Below are 13,743 nucleotides of genomic sequence, written 5' to 3' on the forward strand. Positions count from 1 at the left end.
TGATTCTTATGTTCTCTCTAGAATTTGTGTCGCTTTGAAATATTTGCAGACCCAGTTTTCGACATCAATCCAACGTTGGGATATGCATATGTGAAAGGCAAAACAGATCGACAACAAATTTTGAAGAAGCTAAAGAAAGGTGGGAAACATTCAGAGCTAAAGAGGATCACTTTTGGTACTGAGGGAGACAATCCTCATAACCATCCTTATGCCACCTCACTTTCAAAAACGGGACCTCTTTATGATCCTTATTATTATGCTAACGATCCTTATAATTATCATTCATACGCTAATTACAACCCTTGGCAAAATAATAACCATCTTAATCACTTATTTATGAACAATGCTCGTAATTACCATGGAGCCTATCATCATCTTCCCCGTGAATATTGGAGGGGCTCCTCCCACCGCCGACACGACTCATCGGTGCCGACTTCTTCGACGTCTTCATCGAGAACCTCGTCGTCCCGCCCGGTGACGGAACCAGAACGATCACCTCGGCCACCTGTGACAGAACCACCACGTTCTGCTCCTTCCACTAGAAGGCTCGCATTCATCATCAAGAAAGTGTTTTCCATTAAGAAAGTTACTGGGAAGTTTCGTTCGTGCTTCAGGTTCTGTGATAAAATCAAATAAATCGTTCATGTAGCTTGCTTATTGTACTTAATCTGGGATTATATAATATAGTTTGAATTTAGATGTCAGTTATGTGGTGACAGGTAATAATGTCGTTTTAGTTTATGTTTTTCCTTCGCAAATATAACATGCGGATTTGGAAATGTTGAGTTAGTTAGTTAGTTAGTTATCAGTTTGGTTATTTGGATACAGAACTTTATAATAATGTCGTATGAAGGGTTTAGAAGATTAAATATCAATATGTTTTCGGTATGCTATATTGTAAAATTCGTGGACATGTGGTACACAAATTTTATAGACACGGACAAATAAGATATCACAAAACTCTTGTCACGACTTGATGATACTTTTGACTTTAACCCTTTACTTGGGAACCGCGAAGCTAATCACAGCATAAATTTTGAATAAGAGTGATTAACAAACGAATCCTCATTTATAGCCATCGCATATTGATAAAGTGAAGAAGATCTATGTGCAGATATGGAGAATTAATTGGTGGCACAAAAAGAGCTTACCAAATCTCTGACGTGATTGAGCGTCCCACGAAATCGTCAAGAGTACTGCCATAAAAGTAGACTAGGCACAAAAATCCATCCATAAAGTATTTATTTATGCCTGTATATACATAACTCAACAAATTATTGTACATACATACATATATATATATACACAGAGAGAGAGAGAGAGAGAGAGAGAGAGTTATAGTGGTTGTTTGAATTCATTATATTAGAAGCTTCAATTCAGAGATTAAAATGGCGTACTCTCATCATGTCTCAACCATTGCCAACAAACTGATGCTAATTGCAGCCATGGTGATGATGTTCCTGCTCTCATTTGGTAAGTACGTACGTGTACAAAATACAAATGCATATGTGTGTTGTTTAATGATCATAGTTTGGTGTTTGCTGATAATTAACGAGAATGATGAAAATGATGATGATGATGATGCAGGGATGAGCAAACAATATTGCCCAGGAACATGTGGAGAATTTCCAGGGTGCGATGATTATTGCAAACTGATTGGCTATAAGATAGGACAGTGCATCCCTCCTCAGAATCACTTCTGCTGCTGTGCTATATAGTTACTAGCTACCCCGTTAATACATATATTCCCAGCTTACATGTATGAAGTTTTCATATATAATAAATAAACTATATATGCGTTGATCTTCGTGCTTTGTAAATCCCTTCTTCATGCTTAAAATAACAACGAGCTTGGTTTTATCGGTCCATTCTCGAATATGTGATAAACTGTTATTGGCATTTCACGAGAGAAAATGAACTTGGCAAATCCATGTATATATAATTGTATTCATCTGGCATCAATAAATATTATTGATAAAAAGAAGTAGAGGTAAATTGTATTCATGTCGCAATAAGGTAAACATCTGATTCCGAAGCCAGAATTACGCTGTATCAGTTGGCTATTTATGCGTACTGTTGTATTCATCGACTGAATAAATATTATTGATAAAAAGAAGCAAATTTAGACAAAAACAAAATTAATAAAGACCGAACCACTTGAATAATACGGGGAAAATAAATTATTTAAAGAATACACACACACACACGAGTATATACATGTGCATGTTGGAAAAGGTATGAGATGGTATATATGCTCAACAAACGCAGTCGATCATTACATGAATTTTATTATGATGTAGCGAGCATATAATTAATTAAGTTTTATTCAGTCACATTGCGGTGGTATATCATTATAATTAATCAATTATGTATATATTTTTCCGATTACTGTTTTATTCTTTGCAACCTATTTTTTCACTTTATTTACTCATTTTACATGTTTTAAAACAAAAAAATGTGAAAGACAGCAAAATACGATCATGCTCATTAATTAGCCCAATTCGACGCACGGTTGCTCCCAGGATGCCAGATCCCCTCTAACTATAAAAGATAGTAAATACTATATTACTTTCAATTCTCAATATAAAAACTATTTTGATATTTGATTTAGTTATAAATATAAGACCTCAATTTATTTTGTTTTTTATATTTATCTATTTTCTCAAGATAGTCCTTTTGATAGTTACATATCTTAAAGGTTTTATCAAATGATAGTTATAACTAATAAACATTATTAGCAAAGATATTTTAAAAAAGATAATACCTATTTATTACAAATAACTAATTTTATTAATTCTATTCAAATTAGTTAACTAGTTCTTATACCTCTTGTCTTTCATATAAGAGCTAGTAACTAATTTGAGTAGATTAAAAGTTTGTTAAGTTAGTTATTTATAATAAATATGTGTTATATTCTCTAAAATACCCTTACTAATCATGTGTATTAGTTATAACTATGATTTGATAAAATATTTAACATATGTAACTATTATAATGACTACTTTAAAAAAAAAAGATAAATATAAAAGATAAAATGAATTAGGATATTATATTTAAGACTAAATTAAATATCAAATTAGTTCTTATATAAAGAATTGAAGTTAGTAACTAACAAGACAGGCACATTGGAAACAATTCATCAGCTCATTTTATTGCCATATTATTATAAAAGTCTGAAGTTACACCTATTATTACTTTTTTTTTTTGGTTACAAGGTCCACCTACTTATTTAAACTAATTATTACTATTTATATTTTTTAAAATTAATATATGAAATGCACGACTTTACCTTAAACACTTTCTAAAATTTTAAAAAGATGTTATATATCTAAATGATTATTTTTTGTTGTTGCCAGAATTCCAAATGATTCTTATATCAACTCAAAATTCCCCTTCCTATTCCGCGTTCCTTATTTATCGCCTTAACATTTGAATCGCTGTTTCTAGAAGATAACCACAATATTATCTCAATATCTTACCGCCACCTCACATCACATATTGAAAAGATGAGGATTGAAGAAGATCCGTTGTTCAGATATGGAAAATTAACGAGTGATAGAAAAAGAGACCCCAAAAAATCTCTTCACTTAATTGCATTGCGTATCTTACAAAATCTTATTCATTAATCAAATTGTCAAAAGCAGAACAATTTATGCGTATATATACACACACAAGGTTGGCCAATCCATGTACACATATTATCATAACTAGAGTCAGAGAGAGAGAGAGAGCTGAATATTTGAAGAAACGAATATAAAAAATGGCGTACGGTCGCGAGTTGTCGCCGATTGGGATCTGCAAATTGGTGCTTGCAGCGATGGTGATGATTCTGATGGCGTCATTTGGAAAGAGCACAACATACTGCCCAGGACCCTGTTTCCAGATGCAAAGGTGTGACACTTACTGCAGAAAAATTGGCTTCCAAACTGGCGAATGCATTGCTGCTCAGCATGGCGACTGTTGCTGTACCAAAAATGATTGATTCATCAACCTTCCTCCAAACTCATTATATCAAATAATAATAATAAACCATGCTTATTATAATCGTCTTGCTTACTTGATCTCTCTCCATATATGGTTATGATAGTAGCGATGATTTGAGTGAATTTACCTTTCGTGTACCTTCACATTATTATATCTTTTGAACATTGGGGTTCACGACACAGAATCACCCGCACGAATGTAGCTATCGTGTCATTATTATATTAGTCCAACAACGTAACTCATAACTAAACCATCAAACTACAAAACATGCAAAAACATGCAATATCCCAGAAATTACAAGATAACCATCGCCGGTGGAGAATCCAGCCGCCGTCGCTGGCGGAGGATACCACCACCTCCGCACCGGCATCTGAGAAGAAAATGGGGAGATGAAGGGATGAAGGGATCGTTTGAGACGGAAACGACCAGGTAAAAGGAGAGGGACTGAGAAAGAGGGAGGCTTCCCACTTTATGATGAGTTCTTTTTTCAGTACCTTTTGATCTAAACATCAGTAACGTTCTTTGAAAAGTAAGCTGGATCAAAACATCAACGAGCTCTTATGTATCATATTTTTTTGAGTGCCGCAACTCATTCGAAAACTAAGTAATTAAGAACATGCAACATTATATTAATCCTCTCAATGAAAAAGCCATCCTTCAACGATATAAATCTTCCCGAAGCATAGTTTCAACAGTTGGCTCCATGTTCTTCTATATTTACTCATTTCACATATTTTAGAACGAGCAATGAAAAGACAACATGATGCTCGGAGTCATCACTTAGCCCAATTCGACAATGGCAAAAGATGAACGCCTTGGTGAGGATGCAATGGAGCTTGCTTTGTCGCTTTTAAGGTACGAGCTTGGTCTTGCAGGTTCTGAAGTTTCTGCGCCAGCCCCAGTAAGAGGTGTAGGAGAGTCCTTTAAAAGGGTGTCAAAATCTGCTAATTCCTCACTCACTTGTTTAATTTCCTGGATCATGGTTGCCACATCCCTCATTGTAGGTCTTTGATTTGGGGCAGAAGCTAAGCACAATAGGGCAATGCCTAATGCTTCCTTCATCTCTTCTATGTCTGATTCTGGTGCAGATTGTAAGGCAGCGTCAAGGACTTCTACTTGTCCATTCTTTTGTCTCACCCAGTCAGCAATGTGTAACCCATCCGGTATGCTTGGATCAATCGGTTTCTTACCTGTCAGGACTTCCAGCATCACTACACCGAAACTATAAACATCACTCTTCTCTGTGATCTTCATCATGTAGCCGTACTCTAAAAGAAACAAACCAGTCAGATTCATAAATCCATAGTTAATTGAGTTAATTTCATGGCATTTATTAAAAACATTTTATATTTGGTATGATGATTAAATTTTCCATGGAAATTAAAGGATGCAAATCTAATTTTGTAAAAGTCACTAAAACCAGAACCTGTACAATTTATGACTCAAATTGGTGTTATCTTATGCTTCTTAACTAGTATTTTGGATATAATTGTAACATGAAATTAAGATATATATGATAACAATTAAAACTTATTACCTCTGGTTTTAATTATAAGACTTTATTTGTAGTCTACAAACGAGGTCGTATAATTAGAACCAAACTAGAAGTAGGACCTTAAATGAAAACAAAGTTTACAAGTGAGAGATAAGGAAGAACATTAATGCATTGAAGTGTGTAAGTATACTGACCAGGCGCAATATATCCCCAAGAACCAGCGACCATACTGGAGGAGTTTCCGAAACCACAGTGGTCAACAAACTTAGCTAAGCCAAAGTCCGCAATGCAAGCATCAAATTCAGGTCCAATGAGGATATTACTGGGTTTGATGTCTCTATGAACAATTGGAGGGTCACTATCATGGTGAAGATACGCAAGGCCTTGTGAAACACCTAGCAAGATTCGGTACCTAACTTCCCATTCCAAACGAGAGTTTTCATCCTCCCTTTCATGAAGTAGACTGTCTAAGCTCCCATTTGGCATATACTCATACATGAGCAATCTTGTGGTGTGATTCCAACAGTATCCTAGGAGTTTCACAATGTTCCTATGCCGGATTAAACCGAGGATTTTCAGCTCTCTCGAGAAAGAGTCCCATGCTCCTCTCTTGTCATCATTGGGTCCCTCACTTGAAAGCACTGGAGTTGGCCACAATTTCTTCACGGCTATGGCTTCATCATTACCAATATCGACACGATGCACAACTCCTGAGCATCCTTTTCCTATTATATTTTTGTCTTTTAAGCCTATAAGTACTTGCTCTGCTGAGAAATTCAACTTCTGAAATGGAATGAATTGCCATGTCCATGTGCTTCCCATCTCTGAATCATTGTCTCTTATAGTTCTTGCCCTGGGAAGTGAAATGATCACTATAACAATAAAAGTCACTATCAAGGCTACCAGCAACCCGATGACCAGTTGAAGAATTCTTGAGTTCATGTTTTTAGTCGAATGTTTCCTGTGCGAATCATTAAAGAAGCATGAATCCTGAATCCGAGAACAAAGACCAGTGTTTCCCATAATTTCTTCTGGTGATAAGAGTCTAAAAATCCTAGTGTCAGGAAGATGGCCAGTGAAGTTGTTGTAAGAAATATTAAGAGAAACAAGACTTGCAAGGTGAGAAAGAGGCCGCAAATCTCCTTTCAACATATTATGTGAGATGTCCATCGCTGAGAGCATGTTTAGCTTGGAGATTTCAGCAGGAATTGGTCCTTTAAGAGAGTTGTGACTAAGGTTAAGAACAACTGCAAGAGTTTTGATATCACCTAACTCTTTTGGTATGCTTCCAGTGAGTTCATTGCTACTAAGATCAAGCATTTGGAGTTTTGAACATAAACCAAGTGATTGAGGAATGGTTCCAGAGAATTTGTTTCTGCTAAGTAGCAGATCAATCAAGGAAGAAAGATGACCCAAGCTGGCTGGTATTTGACCTTCAAATTTATTATTAGACGCATTCAACACTAAAAGATTAGGTAGTGTTGACAATGACTCAGGCAGTGGACCTTCCAAGTCATTGTTGCTCAGGTTTATCATTTCCAATTTTAAGCAGCCACCAATATCATCTGGCAATGACCCGTTCAGGTGGTTGTCAGAGATATCACAAAAGTTTAAGTTCTTCAAACCACCAATTGTCTTTGGAATCTCACCATAAATTCGATTGTTTCTAAGATTCAGCCTTTCAAGAGAGCTGCAACTTCCTATCTCAAGTGGAATCGCTCCTGAGATATTAGTGAAAACTAACTCCAACTCTGTGAGGTTTTGAAGTAGAAAGAGGCCTTTTGGAATGCTTCCAGTAAATGAATTCCAAGATAAATCTAGCTTTTGGAGGTTACTGAGATTGGCTAGAGTAGAAGGGATGGTTCCTTCTAGCTGGTTGTGCCAAGCATAGAACTGAGTGAGCTTTTGCAACCTCCCAAGCTCTAGTGGAATCAAGCCTGAGATTTGATTCTTGTAAAGCTCCAAACGCTGCAGATTTGTGGCATTTGAAAGAGTTGAAGGTATAAAACCAGAGATATTGTTTTGAGCAACCAAAAACTTCTCGAGCTTCATGAGATTACCTACAGATAGAGGGATGGTTCCAGATAGAGAATTCATAGAAAGCTCAAGTGTTCTCAAGCTTGTACAATTACCAAACTCTTTAGGAATAACCCCAATAATAAAATTATCCCATAAACTCAAAATCTGCAGCTTTGGAAGCTTCCCTAGATTAGATGGAATAGAGCCTGATAGATTATTTTTGCATAGGCTCAATTCAACAAGCTCCGAGCAATTACCTATTTCCGATGGAATCTTACCAGAAAGCATAGTATCACAAACAGACAACCTTTGAAGCTTTTTAAGCCTACCCAATGAAGCTGGCAAAGAGCCCGATATGCTGGTTCCAGTCAACCCCAAATAAATCAAACTAGTGCAATTTTCCAGCTCATGTGGTATACTCCCGGCAATGAGTTTATTCCTTCCTGCTCTAAAAACCTGAAGTTTTGATAATTTTCCCAACAAAGGCGGGATAGTCCCACCGAGCTGATTATTTGAAAGGACGAGATATTTTAGGCCAGTGCAATTACTTAGCTCACTTGGGATTTCTCCGCTGAGAAAGTTGGAGTTTAAGGCCAAAGTCTCCAGATTTGGTAAATTCCCAACACTCGCAGGAATGGAGCCAGTGAGGTTGTTATGGCTAAGATCAATAACAGTAAGGCCAGAACAAGCACCAATATCGAAAGTGATATTTCCAATGAGATTTGCATCTGACATGACAAGTTCTCTAAGGAAACGAAAGGACGAGAGATTGGAAGGTAGAGGCAAGTTAAGAGGGACAGAAACAACATCAATTTTTGCGACAAAACCTTGAGGAGAACAAGTTATGGAGGTCCAATTGCATGGGTTTCTGTCACGAATGTTCCAGTCAGAGAAATGTGAAGGGGCTGGGGAGGGTGAGCTGTGAAGCCATGAATAAAGCAGATACGCTTCATGGTTATAAGAGAAAGCATGGGTACACAAGACAGTGGTGACGACAAAGAAAAAGGCACTGAAAAGCGAGAAGACAGAGAAGAAAAATACCAATATCTGCCTCATTTTCGAAATTTTTGCATCCTCTTTCTCTGTGAACCTATACTAAATACTAGTACTTCAGCTTCTGGGACTGAATCCCAAGCAAACCATGCGTTGACACCTCATCGGCAAACATGCAGAAGTACAACTGTACCTCCTCTGATGTGATGACTCATGAAAAAGCCAACTGGTCCATGGCTGCATGAATAAGTGGTAGAAAGTTGAGATTTTTCCTCCGGTAAAACAGGAAAAGGAGTTTTAAGGCCTAGTAAAAAGCGCCTCTACACCGGGAGAGACAATAGTTTTCTATCCCATGTGCCAAAAACAAATAAGTTGTATATTATAATGTATAATTATGTGTATGTTGTAACCGTATGAGCAAAAATTACTTTGGATGAGTCTTGACCTCTAGGATGCCATCTGTATCTTTTTGTCGGTGGTTCAAACTTCTATATACGCTTGAGTTACAATTTAATTAACCCCTCCCAATGTGTTTTAATTATATTATGAGTTTTGACTATGAATGGAAGTATTTTGGCCATGCAAAAGGGGAAAAAAGAAAACTTCACAATACGCGAAGCAGTACTCAGGCCAAAAAAACACGTAAAGCAGTACCAGAAGAACAAGAGCATTATCCCTTTTTCCTTACAGTCAAGTGGTTTAATTTTTTAGGAAGCTAAACACTAGGGAGATTATTAACTATTGAAATTGAATATGGGCTGGCACGCAAATAAATGAGACCTGAATTTTTGACTAAAACGCTCACAAAGAGTGGAAAGGATTAGAAGAGGGTAGCGCACCGAGGCCAGACTCAGCCGTATATGTGAGCAAACTCCCAAAGTGTTTGTTTCAGTTTTGGCATCTTCTTCACAATTATCAATGTAACTTCCAGTGGGCATGACCCTACTTTTAATTCACCAATATTTTAATATAATATTCCAACATGTTATTAATCAAAAGGTCAAAATATGTTATTAATCTTTTCGCCAATTTATTTATTCTACTATCGTTCTAAATATAAAAAGTAGTTAGAGATTCAATTTGTTTAGAAATATAAGATCATAGTCTATCTATTTTTTTAAAAAATAGTCCCAATAATAATTTTACATTTCAAGATTTTCATTTTAATACATATGGTAAATAAAGGTATTTTAGGTAAGGCTACACATATTTATTATAAATAACTAATTTAACTAATTTTTTTAATATTTATAAATTATTTATCTAGCTCTTATATTAAAGAAAGAAAGTAATATTAACAATAAATAAAACGAAACTGAGAACCTACATTTGTGAAGAAGGAGCATTAGTCAAATGTAACCTGCCATAATTTCTTTTGGTTAAAAAGAGACTCAATAAACAATGCTAGTACTTGCTCAAGAATTTTTTTTATAAACGTCATGTATTTTTAAGAAATATATCGTTTATAAATATAATTAAATTTATTAATCAAAACAAGACATATAATTTTAATAATATAATAAATATATGATTTTTACATATAATTGTATCGTGGTTTTTCTTCAGCCCAAACCCGAAAAAGGATGTTCTTAAATATCAGACCCAATTCAGATACCCAGACTAATCCAACCCGCGGGCCAGGTGATGATTGGTTTCGATCCAATATCAAGCTAAAAATATGTTTGTCTGCAAACGAGCAAAAAGACCAATTTCGCTTGTTCTCAGTGACCCGGCGTTCTTTCCCCCAAAAAAAAAAAGGTGACACAGTTCACAGTTTGCCTGAGAACCGTCGCCCCCCTTCGCCGTCGCCGCCACTCGCCAACTGGCCACCATAGCAGCAACTGCTCGCGTCTTGAGTCTTTTACGGCTGCGGTATGTGGCTCATCGTCATTTTTCTGTTCTGATAGAGAGAGACCCCGCGGATAGAAAAGTCTGTGAAATCTGTTTTGATTGTTATGCCAAAATCATTTGTTATGGTGAGTCACCGAATTGATTCGTATTTAGTTGAAGGGCCTGGTTTCTTTTTGTATTTCACCACATTTGTATAAACACCTTTTGTTTGAGGATTATCGAGCACCTAGAGCTCGTAGGTTGCTCAAGGATGCCCCAAGTATCATTGTCAAGATAGAAGATCACCGAATTGGAATTTATATGAACGACCCCTTGCTTTTCACTCACTGCATATTCAATTTTTTGGACGTCTTTGTACTATCCAATATTGGACTTCGGTTCCTTGGTCCCCCCTCAAAACCTCTAATGCATTTCCATGCATTTTATCAATGTAACGCTTGTGGCTTTCTGATTATCCATAATCAAAGTTGAAGGATGTTGTTTTCACAATAGTGACAGCTTGTCCTGTTTCTGCTGGCACTTAGATTAAAGCAGACGCCTCGGGGAATGGCGGCTGCTGCAATAGCCAATGCTTCGGGGCGAGTACTGTCACAGCCAGTTACTTTTGTCACTGGCAATGCCAAAAAGCTTGAAGAAGTACGCGCTATCTTGGGCCAGTCCGTTCCTTTTAAGTCCATCAAGCTTGACTGTAAGATTTCTGTCCGCTCTTAAATTTTTGCTTACAGTTCTCCTGCATGCCTGATTTTTCTTATTAATTTTACAGTGCCAGAGTTGCAAGGTGAGCCTGAAGAAATCTCTAAAGAGAAGGCTCGATTGGCTGCTGCTCAGGTACTTAGCTACTTTGTTCTCTTATAAACAGATGAACTTGTTTGACTTTAAGCTATATTTCTTGGTTTTTGTTCTATTTTTTTCTCCCTTTTCATTTGTATCTTTTTTAATGCATGGCAAGATTAATGGACCCGTACTAGTGGAAGATACTTGCCTCTGTTTCAATGCCTTGAAGGGCCTCCCAGGTGGATGTCATATTCTTATTCTTCATGTTTTGTATTATTATCTGAACCTATTAAACTTGACTCTGGGTCTTTTTACATGTTTGAAATTGTTGCAGGGCCTTACATGTAAGTTCTGTTTCACAAGCTTATAGCACTATAAAGATCTCTGCAGTAGCCAAGGGACTATTCTGTTATATTGTTTCTGTTCCTTCGATCAAAATTTCTGTGAAACTAGTTTATCTTGTTGGAAGCCAGGGAAGAGGTATAATGGTACAGATTTGTAGAAGAAAAGATGAGGAAAATAGGGAAGGAGAGGGAAAGAGAAGGAAACAAGAGAGAGACTGAATTGCACTGTTGTTAGAGATCCAATATAGGACTTACAATCATTACTACCTTCATATATAGAGTCTATAGGTAATGACTATATTCTAACATTTAGCTAACTAACTATACCTCCTATATACTATACACGTATCATATAACTTCAAGACGGGACTGAACTTGATATTGATTACAAGGCTTCTCAAGACATATGGTAAAGCGGCTGAACCTATCAGCCACGTTTCAACTGAACAAAATTCATTTTGGCATTTTGGTGTTGACTTAAAGTTGGAATCATGGTTAAATATTGCCTCTAGGTTGATTGGTAATCTTCAAATGTGCAGCGCAATACATGATTCTTCCTTGGTTGGATTTACTGTGTCCCCAAATTCATTTGGATTTTGGAGTTTATAAAATGAATATATCTTTAAGTGTTGATATTGATTACAAAGCTTCTCAAGACATACGGTAAAGTGGCTGAACCTATCAGCCACGTTTCAACTGAACACAATTCATTTTGGCATTTTGGTGAGCATGGTTAAATATTGCCTCTAGGTTGATTGGTAATCTTCAAATGTGCAGCGCAATACATGATTCTTCCTTGGTTGGATTTATTGTGTCCCCAAATCCATTTGGATTTTGGAGTTTATAAAATGAATATATCTTTAAGTGTTTTTTTATCTTCCATTTGTACGCAATCTTCTTCATGTCCTTGACATGCTTGTCGTAAAAGCTAATGCCTAGTGGATAGCTTGTTAACCAAAATGCGGCTTGAAGAGTTCTGAGATTGATACTCTGCATTGCTCGCTTGTTATTTGTGCTGTAGAAAATTGAAAGTGATTGTTCTATTCTCAAGGTCAAGCAACTTTCCCATAAAGTCCTTTTTTTTGGAGTTTTTTTCCCTATTGATTATAATAAGCAACGGAAAATTTAAATTCATTATTAATAGGATGCATGATCTTATTTCTATAATCACTGATGGACATTAATTGATTTGTTGGATGAATCATGCAGCAAATGGTTCCTGCAGAAGATTGGTCACGAAGGTCTTGCCCTAATTGCATAATGTGTACATTGATTTTCAGTTCTATATTTGTTTGCAAGGCTGTCTCAAGAGTTCTGGTTGACCACTCCTCCAATTCATTTATCAGGTCTCAACAATTTGTTGGTGGCTTACGAAGATAAATCAGCTTATGCATTGTGTGCCTTCTCCTTTGCTGGTGGGCCTGGTTGCGAACCTGTGACTTTTATTGGAAAAACTATGGTATTTCTTTAAATTTTTCCGGGGCTGTGTGCCAGAAAACGTGTTTATATATTCTTTACATCTACTGAAAGGAGCTTATGTTAATGATGGATTCATTCATAATTCTGGTTGAATGCTAGGGGAAGATTGTTCCTGCAAGGGGACCAAATGATTTTGGATGGGATCCAATTTTTCAACCTGATGGCTATGACCAAACGTAATTTTTACCTTTGGTATTATATTATGCTCTGGTATTTCATAATTATCAACGGAATCTAATTGGCTTTCTTTGTTCTATGCATAGTTATGCAGAGATGACGAAGGAAGAAAAGAACAAAATTTCCCACCGTTATAAAGCTCTTGATATGGTGAAGTCACATTTTGCCGAAGCTGGATTTACTTTTCAGATTGACAATGTCTAAGAGCTTTTTGTTGCTATGGAGTAGATTCTATAGGCGCGACATTTTATGAGCTTGGTTGGTTCCATTGTTCAGTAGCCTTCTGCTTGTGAAAGGAGAATTGCTTCTTGGTTGACATTTGGCACTTAGAATGCGTTTGATGAATTGAAATCAGTGAGAATGAAAAGGGAAATGATGAATTGGCTTTTTTTCTGTTTTAAGGGAAATTCTAGAGATAAATGACGAGAATGAAACAGCCGGGTAACTGTTTCAATCTCATCCTTTTTATATATAGATTTTTGTTCCTGAATGGAGAATAATGGGATCAAGCCCCATTTTCCAATTATGGCCAGATCTTTTCACTTTTTTAAAATTTCATAAGCTAATTTATTACTCTTCTGGTCCTATTTATAAGTCATTTCTAACATGATTTATATAAACCAAAGA

At 36.3% G+C, this 13,743-nt stretch overlaps 2 protein-coding genes across 2 annotated transcripts; one reads left to right on the forward strand and one right to left on the reverse strand.

The window, feature by feature from the left end:
• Positions 1 to 4,764: 4,764 nt before the first annotated feature.
• LOC114730520 (receptor-like protein kinase 2) lies at positions 4,765 to 8,554 on the reverse strand. The gene is made up of 2 exons (XM_028917602.1): positions 5,674 to 8,554; positions 4,765 to 5,252 (listed from the first exon to the last, which is right to left on the reverse strand). Exons 1-2 carry the CDS (start codon positions 8,552 to 8,554, stop codon positions 4,765 to 4,767), a joined length of 3,369 nt encoding a protein of 1,122 aa, XP_028773435.1.
• A 1,672-nt stretch (positions 8,555 to 10,226) lies between these two features.
• On the forward strand, positions 10,227 to 13,642 carry LOC114730564 (inosine triphosphate pyrophosphatase). The gene is made up of 9 exons (XM_028917658.1): positions 10,227 to 10,363; positions 10,867 to 11,030; positions 11,106 to 11,170; positions 11,292 to 11,355; positions 11,451 to 11,460; positions 12,670 to 12,701; positions 12,807 to 12,919; positions 13,039 to 13,115; positions 13,203 to 13,642. The coding sequence occupies exons 2-9, from the start codon at positions 10,889 to 10,891 to the stop codon at positions 13,318 to 13,320; spliced, it is 621 nt and encodes a 206-aa protein (XP_028773491.1). The 5' UTR covers positions 10,227 to 10,363; positions 10,867 to 10,888; the 3' UTR covers positions 13,321 to 13,642.
• The last annotated feature ends 101 nt before the right edge of the window (positions 13,643 to 13,743 follow it).

This window comes from Neltuma alba, unplaced genomic scaffold (genome assembly GCF_004799145.2).
Source record: "Neltuma alba isolate B1F8T4 unplaced genomic scaffold, ASM479914v2 tig00012743_pilon, whole genome shotgun sequence".
Lineage (NCBI taxonomy): Eukaryota > Viridiplantae > Streptophyta > Magnoliopsida > Fabales > Fabaceae > Neltuma > Neltuma alba.

Bases quoted from the DNA above. Each gene is read 5' to 3' on its own strand.
- LOC114730520 (XM_028917602.1), bottom strand. From the start codon at position 8,554: ATGAGGCAGATATTGGTATTTTTCTTCTCTGTCTTCTCGCTTTTCAGT. The intron at 5,253-5,673 runs GTCAGTATACTT...TGTTTCTTTTAG, and splicing joins TTGGGGATATATTGCGCCTG to AGTACGGCTACATGATGAAG.
- LOC114730564 (XM_028917658.1), top strand. From the start codon at position 10,889: ATGGCGGCTGCTGCAATAGCCAATGCTTCGGGGCGAGTACTGTCACAG. The intron at 11,031-11,105 runs GTAAGATTTCTG...TTAATTTTACAG, and splicing joins TAAGTCCATCAAGCTTGACT to TGCCAGAGTTGCAAGGTGAG. The intron at 12,920-13,038 runs GTATTTCTTTAA...GTTGAATGCTAG, and splicing joins CTTTTATTGGAAAAACTATG to GGGAAGATTGTTCCTGCAAG.